The sequence below is a fragment of the Hyperolius riggenbachi genome, chromosome 3, assembly GCF_040937935.1.
Source record: "Hyperolius riggenbachi isolate aHypRig1 chromosome 3, aHypRig1.pri, whole genome shotgun sequence".
Classification (NCBI taxonomy): domain Eukaryota; kingdom Metazoa; phylum Chordata; class Amphibia; order Anura; family Hyperoliidae; genus Hyperolius; species Hyperolius riggenbachi.
Genome location: NC_090648.1, coordinates 295560748 through 295584339, shown reverse-complemented (window position 1 = coordinate 295584339; position 23592 = coordinate 295560748). Strand labels below are relative to the sequence as shown.

At 43.4% G+C, this 23592-nt stretch overlaps 1 protein-coding gene and 1 long non-coding RNA gene across 2 annotated transcripts in view; one reads left to right on the top strand and one right to left on the bottom strand.

Annotated features, from left to right (window-relative positions):
• LOC137563709 (uncharacterized) overlaps positions 1–11272 on the top strand; it is a 46630-nt gene extending 35358 nt beyond the window's left edge. Inside the window, exon 3 of the long non-coding RNA XR_011030412.1 lies at positions 11032–11272. This is a non-coding gene — a long non-coding RNA (uncharacterized lncRNA). The remainder of the gene's footprint in view (positions 1–11031) is intronic.
• PNPLA8 (patatin like phospholipase domain containing 8) overlaps positions 8064–23592 on the bottom strand; it is an 80567-nt gene continuing 65038 nt past the window's right edge. Inside the window, exon 9 of the mRNA XM_068276520.1 lies at positions 8064–13340. Within this exon, the coding sequence (XP_068132621.1) occupies positions 13066–13340 (275 nt within the window). The 3' untranslated portion in view covers positions 8064–13065. The remainder of the gene's footprint in view (positions 13341–23592) is intronic.

Sequence of the window (23592 nt, the reverse complement as noted above, 5' to 3'; positions counted from 1 at the left end):
AAGTTTTCTTCTATGAGAATTTTTTTTTTAATCTTCCAGCACTTAGCAATTGAAGGAGTACCAACAAGTAAGAGAAAAAGTTGTGTAAAATTATTGCCCTGCTTGCTGGTGTTTTAAAGGGCATTTTATTGTTCCGGTGTGAAATTATCACTCTGGAGAAATCTTAGGAGATAAAAGGCCTGACCCAATTCACTTTTTCTCTTAAAGGACAACTAAAATGAGAGGTATTTGGAGGCTACCATAATTATTTTCTTTTAAAGTATACCTGAGATGTGGTGGGGTAGAAAAAATGTATACATACCTGGGGCTTCCTCCAGCCTTCTTCGGCATTATTGCTCCCTTGCCGCCGTCTTCCGCCTTCTCCTTAAGGGCTTCCGTAAGTTTGGCCAGTCGGTGCATGCGCAGTGCAGCTGTGCGTGCTTCCCGCACAGACTGCTGCCAGCCACGGGAGTGCAATGGGGGGTTTGCGCACAGCTGAAATTACGTGAGCCCTTACTGAGAATCCAGAAGACGGAGGATGGCAGCAAAGGATGGATCAGGCTGAAGGGTGCTGGAGGAAGGGTGCTGCAGCTCCTAGGGACAGGTCAGTGTAGGGAGGGGGGCCCCGGAGAGGGATACCTGCATGCGGTGCCCCCTGCTGGTCACACGACTGAGGTCTCTCTCCTGTCTATGGCCACCCGTTTCAACTCTTGTTGGATTTGGTACTGCAGACACAGGTGCATGTATTTGCATCTTTTTATTAGCTGACAGGCTGTCTGTGGACCCATTTAAAAGGCAAATGCTGTCTTGGAGGGTGCATTTTTACCCTGTATTTGGAATTTCACTTCTGTGGCAGCCGTGGGTGGTTCCCCCAGTTGGTGGGAGCACTGTGGTCCACCTGCGCTGCCCTTTTGGTGTTGCATGTGGAGTGGGGGTCCCGGCGCAGTGGCAGAGCCCAGGGCCCCTGCTTCTCATGTGCCCTAGTGTTTTTTGTCATTTAAACTCTTACTTATGCAGCTCCTAGGGAAAGGTCAGTGTAGGGAGGTGGGCCCCGGAGAGGGATACCTGCACACGGTGCATTCTGCTGGTCAAAGAATCTAGGATTGTGTGCAAGTGACGTCTCTCTCCTGTCTATGGCCACCAGTTTCAACTCTTGCTGGGTTTGGTACTGCAGACATGGTGCATGTATTTGCATCTTTTTATTAGCTGACAGGCTGTCTGTGGACCCATTTAAAAGGCAAGTGCTGTCTTGGAGGGTGCATTTATTTCCTGTGTTTCCTGGCATTACTCAATAATACATTGCTCTGTATTAGTCAATAATACAATAATAACAATAATAATAATAATAAATGTGGCACAAGCCAACTTTTTGCTTTATATAAGTATCATACATATAGTGCTACATTTCAGCTATACTCAGGCTCTAACTAACATTAGATACAAAAAGGAGTCGTTATACTTCACAGAAAAGATCTATGAAAGCTGAAACACATTAGACATTAACCCTCCTGGCAGTAAGCCCGAGCTCAGCTCGGGGTATGCCGCGCAGGAGGATTTTTCAGGCCCTGCTGGGATGATTTGCACAATTTTTTTTAATTACACGCAGCTAGCACTTTGTCTTTCCTCTGTTCTATAATACAAACACAGAACTCCTCAAAATAACAAGCTGTAGTACTGCCTGGTGCAAAAAAGAACCTTTCAAGCAGTGTCCGATGTGTTGCACTGTAACAAGGTGGGCACTGGATTTGCTTTCACATGGACTCTTTCTTCTCACTTGTCCATTGCAGTTCTGTGCTCTGACCTGTATTATAACAACACATAACTTTGTTTATGATTGCAGAACACGTTGAGATTCATCAAATGAATGGTACACTCCTGATTTCAATCAATTGTGCAACAGGAATGTAACTCAGCATAGGGAAAATGTCACATTGCACATTATGTGAGTGTTGCTTCACATACAGTGCTGCCCAATTATTCATACCCCTGGCAAATTTTTTCTTAAAGTTACTTTTATTCAAACAGCAAGTAATTTTTTTGACGGGAAATAACATAGGTGTCTCCCAAAGGATAATAAGACGATGCACAAGAGGAATTATTGTGGAAAAAAAATTCTCAGCTTTTATTTACATTTGAGCAAAAAGTGTTCAGTCCAAAATTATTCATACCCTTCTCAATATTCAATTAAAAAAAGCATATTACAGCAATCAAACGCTTCCTATAAGTGCAGACCAGCTTTTGACATGTCTCCACAGGTATTTTTGCCCATTCATCTTAAGCAATGAGCTCCAAATATTTCAGGTTGGAGGGTCTTCTTGCCATCACCTTGACCTTTAGCTCCCTCCACAGATTCTCAATTGGATTCAAGTCAGGACTCTGGCGGGGCTACTCCAAAATGTTAATGTTGTTGTTTGCTAACCATTTCTTCACCACATTTGCTGTGTGTTTTGGGTCATTGTCATGCTGAAACGTCCACTGGTGCCCAAGGCCAAGTTTCTCATCAGACTGCCTGATGAGGTAGTTGAGAATCCTCATGTATTGCTCTTCTTTCATGGTGCCGTTTACTGTGATTAGGTTCCCTGGTCCATTGGCTGAAAGAAAACCCCAAAGCATTAGGTTCCCACCACCACGTTTGACAGTGGGGATGGTGTTCCTTGGGTTGAAGGCTTCTTTTTTACGCCAAATAAAGGAAACATCATTGTGACCAAATAATTAATTTGTTTCATTTGACCATAACACAGAAGACCAGAAGTCTTACTCTTTGTCCAGCTGAGCATTTGCAAAGGTCAAGCAAGATTTTTTTGTGCCTTATCTGGAGAAGTGGCGTCCTCCTTTGTCTGCATCAGTGGAACCCGGGAGTGTGCAGTGTCCATTGGTTTGTCTGCCTTGAGACATTGCCACTAGCAGAGCCTAGATTCACCAGGCTGGCCGTGGTGGTGATCCTTGGATTCTTTTTCACCTCTTTCACAATCCGCCTGGCCAGCACAGGTGTCACTTTTGGCTTCTGATCACGTCCTCTGAGATCTTTCACAGTGCAGAACATCTTGTATTTTTTTTAATAAAACTTTGCACTGTAGCCACTGGGACTTGAAAACATTTAGAACTGGCCTTGTAGCCCTTTCCTGAGCAGCCTCAATGCGCAGCTGCAGGTCCTCACTAAGCTTCTTTGTCTTACTGTAGAGTGCTGCTGTTTTTCACCTGTTGAGTTGATTAAAACAGCTGTTCCCAATTAATCAGGGTAATTAGGATGCTTTAGAACCACTTGGACTATTTGGATTGGTATAGAACTTTGGATTTTCCCACAGACTGTGACAGTTTGTGAAGGATATGAATAATTTTGGACTGGACAATTTTTGCACAATTGTAAATAAAAGCTGAGAAATGTTTTTTCCACAATGCCTCTTTTACATCATCTTATTATCTGTTGGGAGACACTTATGTAATTTCCTGTCTAAAAAATTACTTGCTGGTTGAATAAAAGTAACTAAGTCAAAATTTGCCAAAATTTTAATCATTATGGGCAGCACTGTACAATACAGCATACAGGCAATGGAAAATATACGTCACTGTCACTGTTAATGCACCAGTTAAATCAGCAGTTGAAAGGTTAATCATTAAACACTGAAGTTTTATTTGTGACAGAATTATTGATATGGAGTACTGGTGGGTGCAACAACACATTTCTCAGTAAACACAATATAAAGCAGAGGCTTTATCCAATCAACTCCATATGATATTTACAGTATTTAACGTACATCACTTAATGCAAGTTGACCCACTAGGAGAGGGAGGAGAATCTCTCGTGAATGGCATCCTCAGCAGATGGGGGGAGGGTTACTAGCAGGTTAGATCTGTGAACAGAGTTGCGTTGCACTCTTACCAAGAACCAAGCCAATTTTTACACTTCTGCTATGCCTTTGCTGGAGTTGAAAGATCTTGTTTTTCTTTTCAGAACAAACATGGCTTTCATTTGATATCATTTACCTTATTTTTCAGACTATAAGACACTCCAGACTATAAGACACACCTAGGTTTAGAGGGCAAAAACCAGGAGGAAAAAAATACTAAACCTAGGTGCGTCCATGTTCCAGGAGTGTCTTATGGATCTTCCCCCTCCCTGAGTACATAATATCCCAGCGTTGGCCAGTTGGGCACAGGGTGAGCCGAATGACGGGTCTCCCTGCTGCCGCTAAACTCCCCAGGGGCATTTAATACTAATTCCCATATGTAATTCGGGGTCTGGCAATCGCCAGATCCCAAAATTACTCTTATGCACCCCACACAAGCCTAAGCTGATTAGCTTTGCGCCTTTCTTCCCCAGTGCATTATGGGAGAAGTGGTGTTTTTTTTCTTATTAAACTAAGAACACACACCACCCAAACATTCCTCAGCAATGCAGGTTTCCAGCACTAAAGATGTCTCCATCTTTGATACATTTTAGAATGTAAGTCAGGATGAAGAAAGATTTTACAATTGTTAAACACTCCTTTATAAATGATTCTTGGAAAAAAAAAGCACTATTTTATTCATTTTCACTTCCATTCCTCTTTAAGAGAAGCTCTACTGTATCAGCTTTAGCTATTGTAAAAAGAATAAACCTTCCCACATTTAAGGTGTCAAGGCTATTCTTGCATTGTGCCACTTCACAACCCTAAAAATAGATTGTAACAGAAATGTGTCAATAAAGGTGTGAAATACACACTTTTCACCTTTATTGCTAAAAGTGAATTACAGCTGACTTCAGCTTGTTTCAAACATAGCACCCAATCTATCATAATTAGCTTCCTAAAAATCCATGAACCATTCCCATAAAATACTGTATGTGACTTCAAGAACTGGCACTTGTCATATTATTGTTACTGCCATGGCTCTCCGTGCTCATGTCTGAAGAAAGGTTGGTGGAAGTAAAGAAAGGAGGTAATTGGAGCACACGGTTATGGGTCATATATGCCAGTCTGTGCAGGACACTGACATGAGGCCTAGTTCTGGCAGTCAGTAATGGATACTGACATGGGTAATGGAGCTGGCAGTAAATCTCGGAGTCAGTACAGGATATTGACATTTCATAGATCTGGCAGGATACAGACATGGGTCATAGATCTGAAAACATGTAGAGGATACGGACATGGGTCACATATCTGGCAGTAATTGCAGAAAAGAGACATCGGTCATAGATCTGGCAGTCAGTGCAGGATAGGGACATGGGTCAAGTATCTGGCAGGCAGTGCAGGATGCAGACATGGGTCATAGATCTGGAAGTCCATGCAGGATACGGACATGGGTCATAAATCCAGCAAAGTCTGTGGAGGATATGGGCATCTGTTATGGATCTGGCAGTCAGTGCAGGATACAGACATGTACACATAGAGCTGGCACAATGTGGAGAATACTCACGAGTCGAAGATCTGGCAGTCAGTTCAGGACAATGACTTGAGTCATAGATCAAGCAAACTTACATGGGTGATAGATCCAGCAAATTTCATGCAAGACACTGACATGAGTCATATAATCAGCAAAGGCAGTGGAGAATACTGACATGGGTCATAGATCATTAAGAGCCAGACAGGAAGTTTTGATTAATGGAGTAGTAGATTGATGGCCCATAGAATTGCACTGCATCAAGCAGCACAACGCTGTGGATCGATAGATTTCATGCTGAAATCTAGCGAATATCTATGGGCAGTGTGTAGAAGGAATAAATCCCTCTCTTTCAGATTTCAGTTTTAGAGGATCTAGATTTTAAGCATATCAGGCAGCCATCTACCAATGGCCACCTTTAGCTCTCTGAACTTCTTACATTTTCCCTTAGCCATTCTCTTCTTATATTAGTAGAAATGTATACTTTATGTGAAATTTCATATAGACCTACTCCAATATATTTTATTAGCACTGTTTGTGCATAATTTTTCGCATTTTTACCTTTAATATAAAATAAAAAGTGGAGTCCGAGTGTGGCTCCAATTTAATAGTAGCATTTATATGTATATTTGAAAGAAACAGAAACCTCAAAAACATAAATCCATGTTTTAATCTTTATAAACACTACCCCAAGCTATTTCAAAACTTGTAAATGTGACGAACACAGTTTATATGAAATACACCATAAATGGTATAATCCGGCAATCTAATACTTCTCAGTCATGATGAAGCAGTTGTGCTCCATTTTCAATTCATTCCCTCAGGTATTAAGGTTGATGAAAGCAATGTTTACGAATTCACAGAATCCATTAAAAAGAGTGGCTTATTTTTGTTTCATGTAGGCTGTGTAGGTTTCTTTGGCATCCCTTTTACATTATGCATTTTATTTACTAGTGTCTGCTCTTGATGCATTGAATTATGAGCTTTAAGTGGACCTGGTTATTGATTTTTAGAGCATTTAAAGATTTAAACTTCTCACAGGGGTATTGCTTCTGTTCACTTTAGAATGTGAAAAGAGAATAAGCTTTGTTTACGCCAATTTTTTACAGATCAAACATTTCACTCCATACAGTTAATATTTCCTGTAAAGATTTCAGCCATCTTGTTGGGAAGAGGGTGACAAGAATTAAAGTTAGGAGGGGCACAATTCCAATAAATAAATAATGCAGATCTGCAGGTCAGTAATGACAAGTGCAAGAACTTTCTTCAGCATTTCTGTAGATACTTACCATGTTCTGTAAAGCATATACCAACACAAGGAAAACAATGAGGGTACAAACACTTTTTGAAATTACTGTAAAAAGTTTGTTTTAGCCTATTGCAAAATTATTTTTTACAAAAGGATCCATTTAACATAATAAAAGGAAGCAGAGGTGCCTTTTACTTACTGTGTTATTCAAATAAATTGTGTCATGGCGAGCATCCAGAAGAGACTTCCAAGTTAGGATTGTGCAATCCATTTCCCAAAAAGCTGGGACGTTACACAGATTGTATGTGAAAAAGGTTATGATCTGTAAATAATTCAAATTTAATCAATCATTTAAACAATTACACAATCATTTAAACAATTGAAAAGGCTACAGAGACAACATATGAACTCTGTATGACATGTGACTCTAGGTTTACACAATCTCTGACAATGGGCCTTTTAGTGTCCTGTTAGCCAATGGGAAAAAACAAAACAAAAAAAACCCTGTGAAAGTTCCCAAATACAATCTCATCAGCGTGCAGTATTGTCACTGGTTTTTATCAACAATCGAGAACTGTATTTAACAGCTTTGGAGAAACGTTTAAAGCTATTGCAAATGTTCAGTTTTCTTCTGAATACATGAAAAAAAAAATACTGAAGTTAGTTGCGTCAATGATCTTAAACATTCCCAAATGTTAGGAGAGTTTCCCAGTACTTTTGTCGAACTAAATAGTGTGACTCTGGATTTCATGTGTGTGGGCTGGAGTCATAGTGACAGCTGAGGGATCACAAATAAAGAAAACTAGAAACCAGCGTTAGCAATCCTTAGTGGAGGTCATGTATCATGATGAAGGAATTGGTATATGTGCAGCAATATAACCGGAATCAGCTGTGAAACATATCAACAAACAAGAACACGCTGCCATGGCGAGGCTTGAAAAGTTTATTAAAATCACACACATACAGGGAAAACTTTCCCTGTGAAGAGTGGAATAAGCATGGAATTGAGGTGTACCACCAGAGCAAGTGCCATGGCACAACGCAGCTCCAACTTCTACCCTATCCAACCACCCCCACTGAGGGGTCACATGGTCACTATACATTTTGAGGGACAATCCCTTCATCAGGTCTGATGAAGGAGGCTGGCCCCTGAAATACCTAGTGACCGCGTGATCTCTCAGTGGTGGTGGATGGATAGCACAGAAGTTCTTCTTGGAATATACACAGTAAAACATTTCTACTCATTTTGGGAACTATAAACTTGTTTCGGCCAATAAACAAGAGTTTTGTCCAAGCACATACAGTATATGTAGTGCTACATTTTTAAGTTAGTTTATTAGGATGCTCACACTGCTATTCCCAGTTCACAGCAATTCACAACAACATTTTATTTGAGCCTACAGCCAATTTACATACACAGAAATTACATACTTAAACATAAAATTAGAGATAAAAAAAATACACTTCACACAACTAATTAACCAGTTTATATTTTATTGAACACATGGGCAAGTTTTCAGATCTATAATGTGAACTTCCATAAAAATGTGAAACTGTCAGCAAGAGAGCCTATGAAAACCCTGTAAAAGGCTACATTTTAATTGAGTTTAGTTCTGAATTTTGGCAAAATAAAACAAATTAAAAAATTATTACACTATTTAAAAAAAGGATGCAGAATGTTTCTAGTAGTTATGAATTAAAAACATGGAAATGGAGCTTTTTAAGTTTACAAAAGGCAGTAAAGCTCCTTATTGTTGGAAGTAGTTAGTATAGTACATGAACACTAAGTTAGCTACGAGGACAAATACTACCGATTTCAAGTATCAATCCAAAAGCAGAAGAAAAATAAAACGTCTTACAGTTAAAAATGATAGCCCTGCAGTGATTTTTTTTCTTTTAATTGTTGTTGAGATAAGATGGTTTAGAGCCAAAATTCATAAAACACTTAAGTGTAGCTGAAAGAAAATCTACCTTAGAATTTACAGCTGATCTATAAGTTCAACCAAATGTATAAAATATGAAGTAAAAGAGTGTCTGTAATACCTATACACTTACCAGACATTTAACTTAATTCCAAATGTTAACCACTTACCAGCTATGGGGCACAGATCTAGACTAAATTGTGAAAGCAACACACATGGGAATGGATTAGCAACCCTTCTCCATCCCATGATGTGCACTACTGTGCCTATGGGGTTATGCAAATAAAAATAACAGTTTCCAGGCTGAAAGGTTGCCATGCTAAGCACAGACTGCTCCAACTAGCTGGGAACTGTATGCCAATCAGGGTTTCAATTACACCCGTAAGAAGGCTGCTATCTTTACCTGACTTCAAAATGCTGATTCCCTGCCTGTAATGCTGATCCTCTGGCTAGAATGGTTTCTAAATTACTCATCTAGAACAAGTATATCCTCCCACTAGGGTTATGCCATAGCCACTTTTCAGCCAGCCAAGGTGTGGCAGAACATCCATCAGTAATGTTGAAGGGGATGAAATATCACAAGAACACCGGTGGCTCAGTAGCTTTTAAACATTATTATGATGACTTTAAGCCGGGACATCCATGATACTGAAAACCCCTGAATTATGACAATATCTACATTATAATGTATATATCGTATCTGGAGTCCTCTTTGCAAACCTCAGAACAATGGTAGCCTGACTGCCAGTAAATGTCACAGCCAATGTTACCAGCGATACGCAACTGCCCATCACTTCTGATCCTGCAGTGAATGCCAGTCAATAAATATTATACAGTATGGGCTGTCTTCTGAGGTTATGGGGGCTGCACTTTTTGTTTATTTAGAATGCCTTAACTGGTGATGTTTATCTGACAGACCTAACGATTAGCAATCAAGCCAGTAAACTACAGTAACATTTTTACAATCTGGTAAAGATGACTCAAGTTATTAAACCAAAACACCTTCTCAATCACAACAAAGTAGCCTCAAATCACACAGGGGTTAAACATAAACCATATATTTTGGTTTTTAACATGGAACCAATTTGTAAAAAAAAAAAAAAAAAAACAAACAAAGTAAAAAATGTAGTTTCTAATTGAAACATTGCTTGAATTCTGAATGTGAATTTGCGAAGACAAGAATACTTGTATTGCCTTGTTTTGAAAGTCGGTTTGAAGCCAGTTCCCTAGCTAACTTCTTCCATGCTTTCACCAGTCAGTAAATAACTCACCCAAAATGAGAACACAACCCAATTTAAATGCTGCAGCCAGATATCTAGGAAACAATGTCAACTGCTAAACTTTAATAATCTGTTTTATTTTACTTAATCTACAGTGTTGAATAGACATTAGTAGATCGTGGCAGTGATGAGTAATACCTGTAAGCAGTTATTGTAAACAATGTTTTGGAGCAGTAGGCAGCTTAAGCTAGGTACGCACACTGGATTAAACTTGACAAAGGTGGACGCCAAGGACCCTCTTGGCCAAGAATGTGGCGTGTATGGTAGCCCCTGCCCTGACATCGCCTAAAGACCTGGCATGATGGATGTCACTAATGGGATATCCTCTTAACATGAAGTGTGCATGCCCTCAGGGGTACTTATGTTGTGCTCAGGGGTTTACCAATTATACTAAATTTTGAGATTAAAAAATTACAAATATTGTAGAAATAAGCGTAAATAAGTATTTCAGGTATTTAAAAGCATGAAGGAATGTGTGAAAAGTATTTTACACAATTATAGAGGTAGAAAAAAACAAAGTCTTGTAAAAGTAATACCTTTTAATGGCTAACTGATAAAGGTATTACTTTTACAAGACTTTGTTTTTTTCTACCTACGGTACATAATTTGTTTGGCTAACACTGTTCAGAAACATTTTTACTACTATATACAAAATTATAGAATATTTCTATTAAATATGTATGTGTTGAGGAGTACTCAAGATTATTTTCCAATAATAGGGGGCATATGGCAAATGTAGTCATTTATAATGCTTTAAGAATGTGGAGAAACTCTGCTATTGAGGTCTTTGAGTAGATATTTAATACAGTATATAAAAAATTATTCAGAGCACTAAACAGCTCTCTTCCAGGAAAGGAATCATTCACTATATCTACACTTTAGACAGATTAGTATGTGTAGAGGTTAGTGGTTTAGACTTTGTATCATGCCTCCAAAATGATTCAGAAATATATATTTTATACAGTGCAATAGTCTAGTTTTAAAAGCTACCGTAATTGTATAGTGAGTTAATCGAATATCAAGTTGCGCCTACTTATGGAAAGATCGTGCAATAATAGATCAGGAAAATATACATTATCACTTTTTTGTTAGTTTTTTTTTTGCTCAGCAGCAACAAAAACTTATCTGTACAAATATAAGTGCTATAATTCATTATTAATGATACAGTCAGGGGTATACCTATAGGGGAGCTCAGGACTGTAGTGTGCCCACTTCTACTAACCTTCCCTCCCTTTTTATACAGGGATCCATCATCCAGATCAGATTTTTTTTTTGTGGCTACACTTGTTATGGATGTGAAGATTATGAGCCTTGCAAGATGGGCCCCCGGGCTTTGAGGTTCACCAAGAAGAGACAGCAGAAGGGATGTAAACCTTTGGGTGTCCCATGGTTTGTAGTTACACTTCTGTTGTCAGTCGAGAAGTGATTCATTTTTTTTAGCAAATGCACTTCTAGAAAACCTTATTAAAAGCTTTCCAGCAATCTGATTAGGTGAAGAATTTGTACGTTTCTGAATAGATGGTCACGATCATGTGATCGTATCTCACTTCGGCTTCCTGTTTTAGCCTACACAGGGAGTAGAAGATGACTGCTTGATTGCAAACAGTTATTCCAAGACTTACGAATCACCCAATACAAATAATAACCTGATCAAATTGATCACATGATTCTCCATGATTTTTTCTCAAGGGGAATTTATGTAGATTAAACATCTCTCTATACTAATGTTTAACAAGAAATATACAACTCAAACTATCTGCAATAAACACCATGGTGCTTCAAATGGATATTTTAAGGTTTTTTTTATTGAACTAAAAACGTTAAGGAAGTTGTGGGCAACACAACCATGTAATAAGCATAAAGTGATAAACTCTAAAGATAAATCAGTATAACATTTATCATCTTCCCTATGAACAGCCTCCATTCCAATTCCTATTAAATGCTTAGCAGGAAACAATTAACTAAAATATGTATTGTGCTGTAAGTCAAAGATTCATCCTCCACTGATCTGACTTCAGTTAACCAAAGTGGGATTGGCTGGAAGAACTGAATACGCCTTCGGCTCCCTGCACACTGAGTAAGCAGTGACACATGGAAGCACTATCAGGAAAGTTAGATACACTATGTGGGAGGTCCCCACCTGTCAGAGCCACAAACATGACAATCAGATCAGTCAATGACAGATTGCATTAGTATATTCAGTGAAACTCTGTCTTTCTTTCCCCAAATTAAGTTAGCACATGGGGTGTCTGGACCCACCTCCTCATTGGGTGTATTAGCAATGGGTGTGTGGGAAGGAGGGTATGCAGTCAGGTGTCCCCTCCATGATTGCATCATTGACTGCTAAGGTACTTCATTTTGGTCTATCGGAGTGCCTAGGCTAAATTCTGATGATAGAGCTTGATGCAATCAAATTTAGATATAACAAATTATTAACACTACTATTCATGTCAAAGGGTTAAATGCTTGCATTAAACAACAACTGTGCATAAACTGAAATTGTATAAAAACCTGAATTCTCACTGTACACCAGAGTAGTATGACTTAGTAAAACAAAATGGAAGTAGGGTGCCCTACCTTCTGGGATATGAGATATATTTATAAATATATTATGCATCAAAGGGATATGGCATAGAAAGGTTTTTTATTATTATTTGGAGATCCAGGAGAACAGAGGAAAGAATCTGATAGCACAGGAGTCCGGCACTACATTAGAAAACAACATTAGGGACAGTAGCATTTACATTACAAAACAATCAAAGACTTCACACCTCAGATTCAGTATACGATAAATATCTGTTGGTGGCAGATTTCCCTCAACTTGAAGTCTAACATGTTCATTTCCTTTAGAAAAGTAGTGAAGAGGATGCAATTTACAAGAATGTGCTTTGCGTGGCAGGAATTTCACTTTGCAGCCTGCTGAAATCAATAGCAGATTTTAAATAAATAATTATGTATAAAGCTGCACAAGTCCAATGGATCAATAAAAATGATAAAAGTAAGGAAGATTATATACAATATGTACACCTTTTCCTCTGAGAAACATTGCCCATCAATAAAAAACCTACTTCAAAGGAAGCAGTGAGGTCCTTCTCTCTGCAAAGGAATTCTAAGCAGTACCTCCACAGACCGTGATCCCTTTACCCCTTAGTTGCCTCAGATTATGTAAACACCACATCAGTAATGTGGTAAATATTACAGAGCCTAGATGGTGCCATCTGCAGATACAAGCCTAAAAACAGAGCCTGTGGCATACATCTGTATCATGCATGCAAATTTACAGCTTGGAAATCAGTGGCATGCCTTCATACATCTCTCTTTTTAATTTAATCCAGTCACACATATACTGAATAGTTTTTCTTTCTTGCTTCAGCAGCTTGGCAGCTTTCATCAGTTTCCTCTCATTTCGCTCCAGATAGCGCTGACCATCGGACTGTAGTTGGTTAAGCTTTTCCTTGCGGTTTTCATCCAGTGGTATGTCTTCATTCATGATGGGGTTGAAGCGGAAGTATGTGTCTTGCGGCAGCAAATCATCCAGCGTTTTGTGCACTTCTGCAGTTATACAAGAAACCATGCATTAAACAATGTAAACAACAGTGTGCTTAAATTATATGCAGACTTAGGCCTCGATTCATTAAGACTTATCGAATCAATTACTGACAGCTCGGTAAAATACAGAACTCGATAAGTTGATTTTAGGATTCATCAAAGTTATCTACAGCTGTTAGCGAGCATTCGGTAATCATTCGGTAATGATGCAATCAAATGGAAGAAAGTGCAATTCATGAAAATGAAAGTGGGTGTGGTTTAGCGTTACATTTAGGATTAGTTATCTCCTTCACTGCTCTGTCGCTATTCCGGTCAGATCATTGCTGACAGAGAAGATGTTTAGACAATGATGAATCGAGGCCTTAAATTGTTAAAACTTCTATATCCCTTTGCCCTGATTTCCCTTCTAATACTCTCTAACGTTGCCCACACCTGAAAGCAGCCAGTCTTTTCTCTGCACCATAACTGGCCTAATCACAACATCTATATCGTTCTGGCAGCCTAGCCACAAACACTGCAGTATATGCATAGCTCATATTACAGAAAGGTAATGTGGAGGGAAAGGAAGGGTTTGTAACTAGTTCCCATAATGACTATGTACCTCTAGTGACAAGAACCGTCACCAAACACCATTATCTTCTCTAAGTTAGGAGGAGGATAGGTTCATACTGTAGCATCTGAAGCAAAGTGTTGGGGTACAGATTGTGTTCATTTTGCTATTCCCATAGAGTTTTCTTGAAAGCAGACAGGTCTATATATTTAATTTATTAATAATTAGGTTAGAACCAGTGACAAAAAATTACATAAGGACCACTTGCGAAACACCAACCACACATGGATGGATACCCATTCTAGGTATCCTCACACCGAGTTGCATTCTGAAATTTATCACAGATGGTGACATCTTTAGTGCTGGCAAGAGCATTGCTGCAGAATGGCTGTGTGTTGTGTGATCTGAGCTGAAAAGAAAAAACACCAGGGCTCATATGCAGTTAACTTTTTCTCTTGAGTTTTCCCCTGTGATATTTTCAACCTGGTCAATAAAATCGCCTTTTAAATCACCAGCAAGCAAGAACATACTTACAACTGAACTAGTCCTCAGTTCTGCTTCTATACACACCAGAATCCCAGGGCTGTGCAGCATGAGAATACCCATTACTCCTAGGCACCTGCACATCATGCTGTCCGATAGTCTTTTATTGTTATATGTGCCATAGGTTTACTTTAAAGCATTTTCCACAGAAACGTCCCAGGGTATGTATTCAGTATGTGCATTATTAAGTCCTGTGCAACCTCCTTGTAGGACACAGCATAATGGTTCAGTGATGCATAAAGCATTCATGCCTTTGAATGTATATGCTTCCCATGTGCCACAATGTTTACAAGACAAGTGTTGGAAAAGCATCATCATTTATTAACAGCCTGTGTGCCGTCTCCTGAATCAGCTCTGCAATGCGCATTGGAGTTAGGTTTCAGTTGAATTAATGTTGGCTGTGCTCAGAACTGCAATCCACTCAACTTGTGAATATGCTGAGATGGCAGAGCAGGACAACATCAGCAGATTAAAAATAGCATCAACATCACTTTTATTGTTCGCTTGAAACACTGAGACAGTGACCATGGAAGCCAGTGAAAGTAAAAAAGAAAACAACCATGGATATTAACATGCTTTTACAGCGTTTAAATAGCAGTATATTCTCCTGGAGAGGACACATCAGTTTCAAATGTGTTAGTGTGATAATTAAGATATTTAAGATCATTATACATTTATTAGCATTAAAAGAAAGCACTAAGTGTTCTTAATATTTACATTATTTGTAGACCAGCAGTTTTACTAGGAATACCAACCTGAAAGCATATTTTTCTTCTTCCAGGATTAAATATGGGGAATGGATAGAACCTCTGTCAGGTTGTTGTTGCTTTCTCAATACTGATTTGGAAGATTTACCCTTAAAGCGGAACTGAAGATTACAATAAATCAAAGCGTTTCACTTACCTGGGGCCTCTGCCAGCCCCATACAGCCTTCCCGTCCCACGCCGGTCCTCCACGATCCTCCGCTCTCCTGCCGCCAGCTACTTTTGTTAACGTCGATGGCAACGGCGCCCCCCAAGCCATGCATATCTTTACAAGTCGACAGTAACGAAAGTAGCTGGCAGTGGGAGAACGGAGGATCGTGGAGGACCAGCGCGGGACAGGAAGGTTGCACGGGCTGACAGAAGCCCCAGGTACGTGAAACACTTTGATTTATTATAATCTTCAGTTCAACTTTAAAGGACAGCTGAAGTTAGAGGGCTATGGAGGCTGCCATATTTATTTCCTTTTAAACGATGCAAATTGCCTGGCTGTGCTGCTGATCCTCTGCAGCACAGCACACATAAAATATTAGAATAGGTTAGCCACAGACAGGCATGCAGATCAGATGTTTCTGACTCAAGTCTGATTGGATTAGCCACATGCACTACTACAGCCAAAGAAATCAGCAGGACTCCCAGGCAACTGGCATTATTGAAAAGGTATTAAATCTGGCAGCCTCCGTATCCCTCTCACTTCTGGTGTCCTTTACATTCCTGAGCTCTAGGCTAGAGGCCTGCAGCGGGTCGGGTACTCACGGGTTACAAGAAATGTGGGTCGGGTGCTGGTACCCGAATTGATTCGAGCTGTGGGTGCGGGTTGAGTCGCGGGTAGCGAGTTGAGGGTGCGGGTTGGGTAGCGGTTCTGCGGGTCGGGTCGCAGGTAGTCAAAACAAGCATAAGATAATTCTGTATGTTTTGCCTTCCCAAAATCTGTGATGAATGCTGGCACCAGAATTCTATCTTGCTGGCTTGTTTACTACTTCTCATCTTTAATGCCAGCAGGCTCCTACCTGCTCTCAAGCTGACACCTCCATACAACTGGGAACATGCCAGTGTGAGATTGAAGATGTGTTTTTCATAGAGGACCAGAAATCACTGGGGAATGCTCTTAGAGGAAAAGGTGCGATAGGAAAGCTGTCTGTTAGTGACTGGGGATATTTGATAGGACAATAACTAGAGAATGTTCTGGCATGTTCTCTAAAGCTGGAGGGAGGAGGCACAGAAGCACATGGCAGATAGAGAAACACATATCACATGTGACACGATCTGCTGGCAGACAGTGTAGCTGCATCCACAGCTACATAGCACACACAGGTATGTGTTTGCTGCATCTGAAAAGAATAATTAAATACAGGATTTTAATATAAGACAGGTACAAGACAATAGGGGAGATTTATCAACACAAGTGCATGCAAAATGGAGAGAAATCTATTGCAAAAGTGAAACAATTAATGTGTGTGCTGCTTTTTATTTTCTTTTGGTTGTGATAAATCTGTTCCAATTAACTTTGATTTTGATTGGCAAGTCCTGAGTAGGTGTGCATATACAGTATATTTGTTCTCCCTGCTTAAAAGCCTTGTTATACTCTTATGCAATCCTGATTTTCTTAATGAATTGCTGTTTATTTTGCTGTTGAGCTACTGTAAAGAAGAAAAGATAATTTAGGGTGTATATACACATCCAATTTGGATTGGCCAATTACCTCCCAATTTTACATCTCCCATGTAGTACGAGAGATTACCTACTCGATTTGCTCATGGTCGTTACAGCCACATGACACAAAGCCTAGTACACCTAATCGCACACACTCGAATCCATGTCGTTTCAAGACAAGTTATTTTTGGCACATAATACTTTTTCTCAGGCCTGCACGTTTTTGCACAGGTAGATCTGCCAAGCACCTCCATTCAGCAGTAGCTCATCATTAACAAATAAAGGTTCTAACAGAAGTACCGTATTTTTCGCCGTATAAGACGCACTTTTTCTTCCCCAAAATTGTTGGGGAAAAGTGGGTGCGTCTTATGCGGCGAAGGTACAGATTTTGGAATGCAGAGGTGCGCAGGGAAGCGGTATATACGTTACCTGCTCCTGCCGCCGCGCTCCTGGCTCCAGTCCTGCTTCGGGATCCTCTTCTCCCATCTACCGCTGTTGCAGCCGCCGAACATCGCTGGCCGGTGAGTCCTAATTAGCCGCGCGGTGATTACGCAATCAGTACACGTGCGCCGGGGTCATGCATGCGTGACCCCGGCGCACGTGTGCTGATTGCGTAATCCCTGCGCGGCTAATTAGGACTCACTGGCCATCGATGTTCGGCGGCTGCAACAGTGGTAGATGGGAGAAGAGGATCCCGAAGCAGGACTGGAGCCAGGAGCGCGGCGGCTGTAGCAGGTAATGCATATACTGTAATTACGCTGCTGGCACAGGGGGATATGGACAGGGGGACATGGCCAGCACAGCGGGACACGGACGACACAGGGGACACTGACAGGGGGAAATGGCTGGCAGGAGGACACTAACAGGGGGACATGGCTGGCACAGGGACACAGGGGGGCATGGCTGGCACAGGGACACAGACAGGGGGGCATGGCTGGCACAGGGACACAGACAGGGGGACATGGCTGCCACAGGGACACAGACAGGGGGACATGGCTGCCACAGGGACACAGACAGGGGGACATGGCTGCCACAGGGACACAGACAGGGGGACATGGCTGCCACAGGAACACAGACAGGGGGACATGGCTGCCACAGGGACACAGACAGGGGGACATGGCTGCCACAGGGACACTGACAGGGGGACATGGCTGGCACAGGGACACTGACAGGGGGGCATGGCTGCCACAGGGATATTGACAGGGGGGCATGGCTGCCACAGGGACACTGACAGGGGGACATGGCTGGCACAGGGACACTGACAGGGGGGCATGGCTGCCACAGGGATATTGACAGGGGGGCATGGCTGCCACAGGGACACAGACAGGGGGACATGGCTGGCACAGGGACACCGACAGGGGGGCATGGCTGGCACAGGGACACCGACAGGGGGGCATGGCTGCCACAGGGATACTGACAGGGGGACATGGCTGGCACAGGGACACTGACAGGGGGACATGGCTGGCACAGGGGGACACTGACAGGGGGACATGCCTGGCACAGGGACACTGACGGGGACATGGCTTGCACAGGAGGAGACTAGTGTTGGGCGAACACCTGGATGTTCGGGTTCACGAACGTTCGCCGAACATGGCCGCGATGTTCGGGTGTTCGCGCCGAACTCTGAACATAATGGAAGTCAATGGGGACCCGAACTTTCATGCTTTGTAAAGCCTCCTTACATGCTATATACCCCAAATTTACAGGGTATGTGCACCTTGGGAGTGGGTACAAGAGGAAAAGAAAAGTTTAGCAAAAAGAGCTTATAGTTTTTGAGAAAATCGATTTTAAAGTTTCAAAGGGAAAACTGTCTTTTAAATGCGGGAAATGTCTGTTTTCTTTGCACAGGTAGCATGCATTTTGCCGCCATGCAGTCATAAATGTAATAAAGATAAGAGGTTCCATAAACAGGGACCGGCAACGCTAACCCAGCAGCAGCACACGTGATGGAACAGGAGGAGGCGCAGGAGGAGAAGTCCACGCTTTGAGACACAACAACCCAGGCCTTGCATGAGGACAAGAAGCGTGCGGATAGCATGCATTTTGCCGCCATGCAGTCATAAATGTAGTAAAGATAAGAGGTTCCATAAACAGGGACCGGCAACGCTAACCCAGCAGCAGCACACGTGATGGAACAGGAGGAGGCGCAGGAGAAGAAGGCCACGCTTTCAGACACAACAACCCAGGCCTTGCATGAGGACAAGAAGCGTGCGGATAGCATGCTTTTTGCCGCCATGCAGTCATAAATGTAATAAAGATAAGAGGTTCCATACACAGGGACCGGCAACGCTAACCCAGCAGCAGCACACGTGATGGAACAGGAGGAGGCGCAGGAGGAGAAGGCCACGCTTTGAGACACAACAACCCAGGCCTTGCATGAGGACAAGACGCGTGCGGATAGCATGCATTTTGCCGCCATGCAGTCATAAATGTAATACAGATAAGAGGTTCCATAAACAGGGACCGGCAACGCTAACCCAGCAGCAGCACACGTGATAGAACAGGAGGAGGCGCAGGAGGAGAAAGCCACGCTTTGAGACACAACAACCCAGGCCTTGCATGAGGACAAGAAGCGTGCGGATAGCATGCTTTTTGCCGCCATGCAGTCATAAATGTAATACAGATAAGAGGTTCAATAAACAGGGACCGGAAACGCTAACCCATCACAGATGGTCATTGTTCATGTTACTTGGTTGGGGTCCAGGAGTGTTGCATAGTCGTTTCCAATCCAGGATTGATTCATTTTAATTTGAGTCAGACGGTCTGCATTTTCTGTGGAGAGGCGGATACGCCGATCTGTGACGATGCCTCCGGCAGCACTGAAACAGCGTTCCGACATAACGCTGGCTGCCGGGCAAGCCAGCACCTCTATTGCGTACATTGCCAGTTCGTGCCAGGTGTCTAGCTTCGATACCCAATAGTTGAAGGGTGCAGATGGATTGTTCAACACAGTTACGCCATCTGACATGTAGTCCTTGACCATCTTCTCCAGGCGATCGGTGTTGGAGGTGGATCTGCACGCTTGCTGTTCTGTGGGCTGCTGCATGAGTGTCAGAAAATTTTCCCACTCCCAAGGACACTGCCGATACCATTCCCTTTTGGGCACTAGCTGCGGCTTGTGTTGTTTGCTGCCCTCCTGGTCGTCCTGGGTTTGCGGAAGTCAGTCTGTCGGCGTACAACTGGCTAGAGGAGGGGGAGGATGTCAATCTCCTCTCTAAAGTCTCCACAAGGGCCTGCTGGTATTCTTCCATTTTGACCTGTCTGACTCTTTCTTCAAGCAGTTTTGGAACATTGTGTTTGTATCGTGGATCCAGAAGGGTATAAACCCAGTAATTGGTGTTGTCCAGAATGTGCACAATGCGTGGGTCGCGTTCAATGCAGTCTAGCATGAATTGAGCCATGTGTGCCAGAGTCCTGCCAGAATCCTCATCATCCTCTTGTGAGCGTTGTGATAGTTGTGATGCATCATAATCGTCACCTTCTTCCTGGTCTGCTTCTGCTGACCATTCGCGCTGAATTGTGGAAGTCCAACGTGCACCACTCTGGCCCTCGTCAGTGGTGGCATGAAATTCCTGCTCCAACTCCAGCTGTTCCTCCTCCTCTTCTTCGTCATAGCTGCTGGGGCCAGCGTTTCCTGAGGCAGATGGCCTGATGTTGGTATCATCACACTGATCGTTTTCTCCTTCAGATTCCCCCAGTTGCATCATGACAGCTGTTTCCTTGATTTTCAACATTGACTTCTTCAGTAAACACAGCAGTGGTATGGTAATGCTGACTGAAGAGTTGTCACTGCTCACAAGCAACGTGGATTGCTCAAAATTTTGAAGGACTTGGCAGAGGTCCAACATGTTGGCCCAATCGGATCCACAGAAGCTTGGCAGCTGTCCGAATGCGCCTCGGTACTGCGCCGTCATGTACTGGACCACTGCACTCTTCTGCTCGCAAAAGCGGGCTAGCATGTGCAGCGTAGAATTCCAGCGCGTAGGGACATCACACAGCAAGCGATGGTGGGGGAGATTGAAGCGCTCCTGCATCTTGGCGAGTGCCCCCGAAGCAGTACTGGAATTTCTGCAATGTTTGGCCACTCGTCGCACCTTGAACAGAAGATCGGCCACACCTGGGTATGTCCTCAGGAACCGCTGAACTACTAGGTTCATCACGTGCGCCAGGCAAGGGATGTGTGTCAGCTTAGCCAACCTTAAAGCGCGAATGGGATTACTCCCATTATCACACACAACCATGCCCGGTTTCAGGTCCAGCGGTGCCAGCCACAAATCCGTCTGTTCCTTTATTCCCCTACAAATTTCCTCCCGTGTGCTGCTTATCCCCAAGGCAGATCAGCTTCAGCAGCACTTGCTGACGCATGCCAACAGCTGTGCTGCACTGCTTCCACGATCCTACTGCTGCTGGGTTAGCGTTTCCGGATGAGGTACAGCTTTGAGATGCGTTGGAGGAGAAGGAGTCAAGAGAGGTAGGTGCTGCTGTTGTTATCCAGTGGGAGGGACGGCGGTGCAGCTGTTTGCGGCGTGGGCAACACCCGCGCCGTAGCAGGTGAGGAATCGCTGCCAGGCTCCACAAGGTTCACCAAGTGCGCGGTAAGGGAGATGTATCGACCCTGGCCGAACGCACTCGTCCATGTGTCAGTGGTGAGGTGAACCTTGCAGGCAACGGCATTCTTCAAGCTTCGGGTTATTTTGCTGAACCACGTGCTCATGCAACTCAGGCACTGCAGAGCGCGCAAAGTGGTAGCGGCTGGGAACCACGTAACGTGGGATGGCCACTGACATCATGCCCTTGAAGCTTTTTGTCTCCACCACTCGATATGGCAGCATTTCGCAGACCAGAAGCTTGGCTATGCTGGCTGTTAGTGCCACGGCCCGGGGGTCATTTGCTGGCAATTTCCTCTTGCGCTCAAGCATCTCCGAGACAGACAACTGAACCGTAGGGCTGCACACTGAACGGCTGTTGGTTGTTGTGTTTGATGACTGGGAGACCTCAAGAGCACTATTCCGGAAAGTGACAGTGTCAGCGTCGTCTGATGTTTGTGAATGTTGTTGTGAACCACGCAATGGCTGGGCTACTGCTGCTGCTGAGGAGGGTCTGGTGGTGAGTCTGGTGACCCCAAGGGAGGCAGTGTTGCTAGTACCCTGTCCTGGCGGCCACAGAGTGGGATGTTTGGATACCATGTGGCGGGTCATGCTGGTCTTGGAGAGGTTGTTAATATGTTTCCCCCTGCTCAGGCAGGTCTTGCACACCTTGCAAATCACCATGGTACCATCCTCACTGCAGTCTTCAAAGAAAGGCCAGACTTTGGAGCACCTGCCTTGCTGGCGATTTCTGTTTGCGCCTCTTTTGCGTCTCACTTGAACTTCCACGCTTGTGGTGCCTGAAATTTCGCGCTGCCTACCTTGTGGCACAAGGCGAACTCGTGCAGCAGTGGGTTCTTCAACAGACTCATCTGTGCTGCTGCTACGACGGCGATGTTCTCCTTCACATACAAAATCTGGGTCTCTGTCAACATTGTCCATACCCTCCTCCTCTTCCATCTCCTCAAACTCGTCATATGTGATTGTGGGCCGCCGCCGTGGCGTAGAGCTCCCCACAACAACCTCTGCGCAGCACACTCCAACGTCGTCTTCAAGATCTTCTCGGCCGACCTCCTGCAATTGAAACCCCTCCTGCCCAACTTGCTCTGGGATTTGGGTTTCAAAGTCCTCCTCGGACTCGCCTTGCATTTCAGTGCGCGGTGCATTTCCCACAGTCAATGGTTGTGAATCCGGGCACAAAATTTCTGGCTGTTCCATTGACCTTTGAAAGGTGGAAGTTTGTTGGGCTGGGAATAGCTCCTGCGAATACCCCATTGTGTCCTGAGGAAATTCTTCGGACTGGTTATTTGGCAGTTGTGTGCGTGGTGTCGCTGCCGGTTGTGTCAGCTTTGTACCCACTGGCTCCTTGTAACTGGCTGAGGACTCGGACCTCGTGTGTGATGTGCTGGTGCTGCTTAACCCACTGCTGGACGCTTGAGAGGTCATCCAATTAATTATCTGGTCCTGTTCTTTTGGATTTGTGAGGGTTGATTTCCTGGACAACATGGGCGGTATTGAGTGGGTTTTCTTCGGTGCTCCACTGTGGCCTGTACGTGAACCGTCAGGGGAAACACCTCTTCCCTTGCCCCTCCCTCTTTCACAGGATTTCTTCTTCATTTCACTTATCCTTAAAGTACACGCTGACTGGCAGCAGTACAGTGGCAGTACAGAAATGCTATACAGTGGCGGGTGAGCGGTGTACTACTATTCCCAGCAGCGACACAGAGCACAATGCTATACAGTGGTGGGTGAGCGGTGTACTACTATTCCCAGCAGCGACACAGAGCACAATGCTATACAGTGGTGGGTGAGCGGTGTACTACTGTTCCCAGCAGAGACACAGAGTGGCAGTAAACACAATGCTATATAGTGTGGCTGAGCGGTGTACTACTGTTCCCAGCAGCGACACAGAGCACAATGCTATACAGTGGTGGGTGAGCGGTGTACTACTGTTCCCAGCAGAGACACAGAGTGGCAGTAAACACAATGCTATATAGTGTGGCTGAGCGGTGTACTACTGTTCCCAGCAGCGACACAGAGCACAATGCTATACAGTGGTGGGTGAGCGGTGTACTACTGTTCCCAGCAGAGACACAGAGTGGCAGTAAACATAATGCTATACAGTGTGGCTGAGCGGTGTACTACTGTTCCCAGCAGCGACA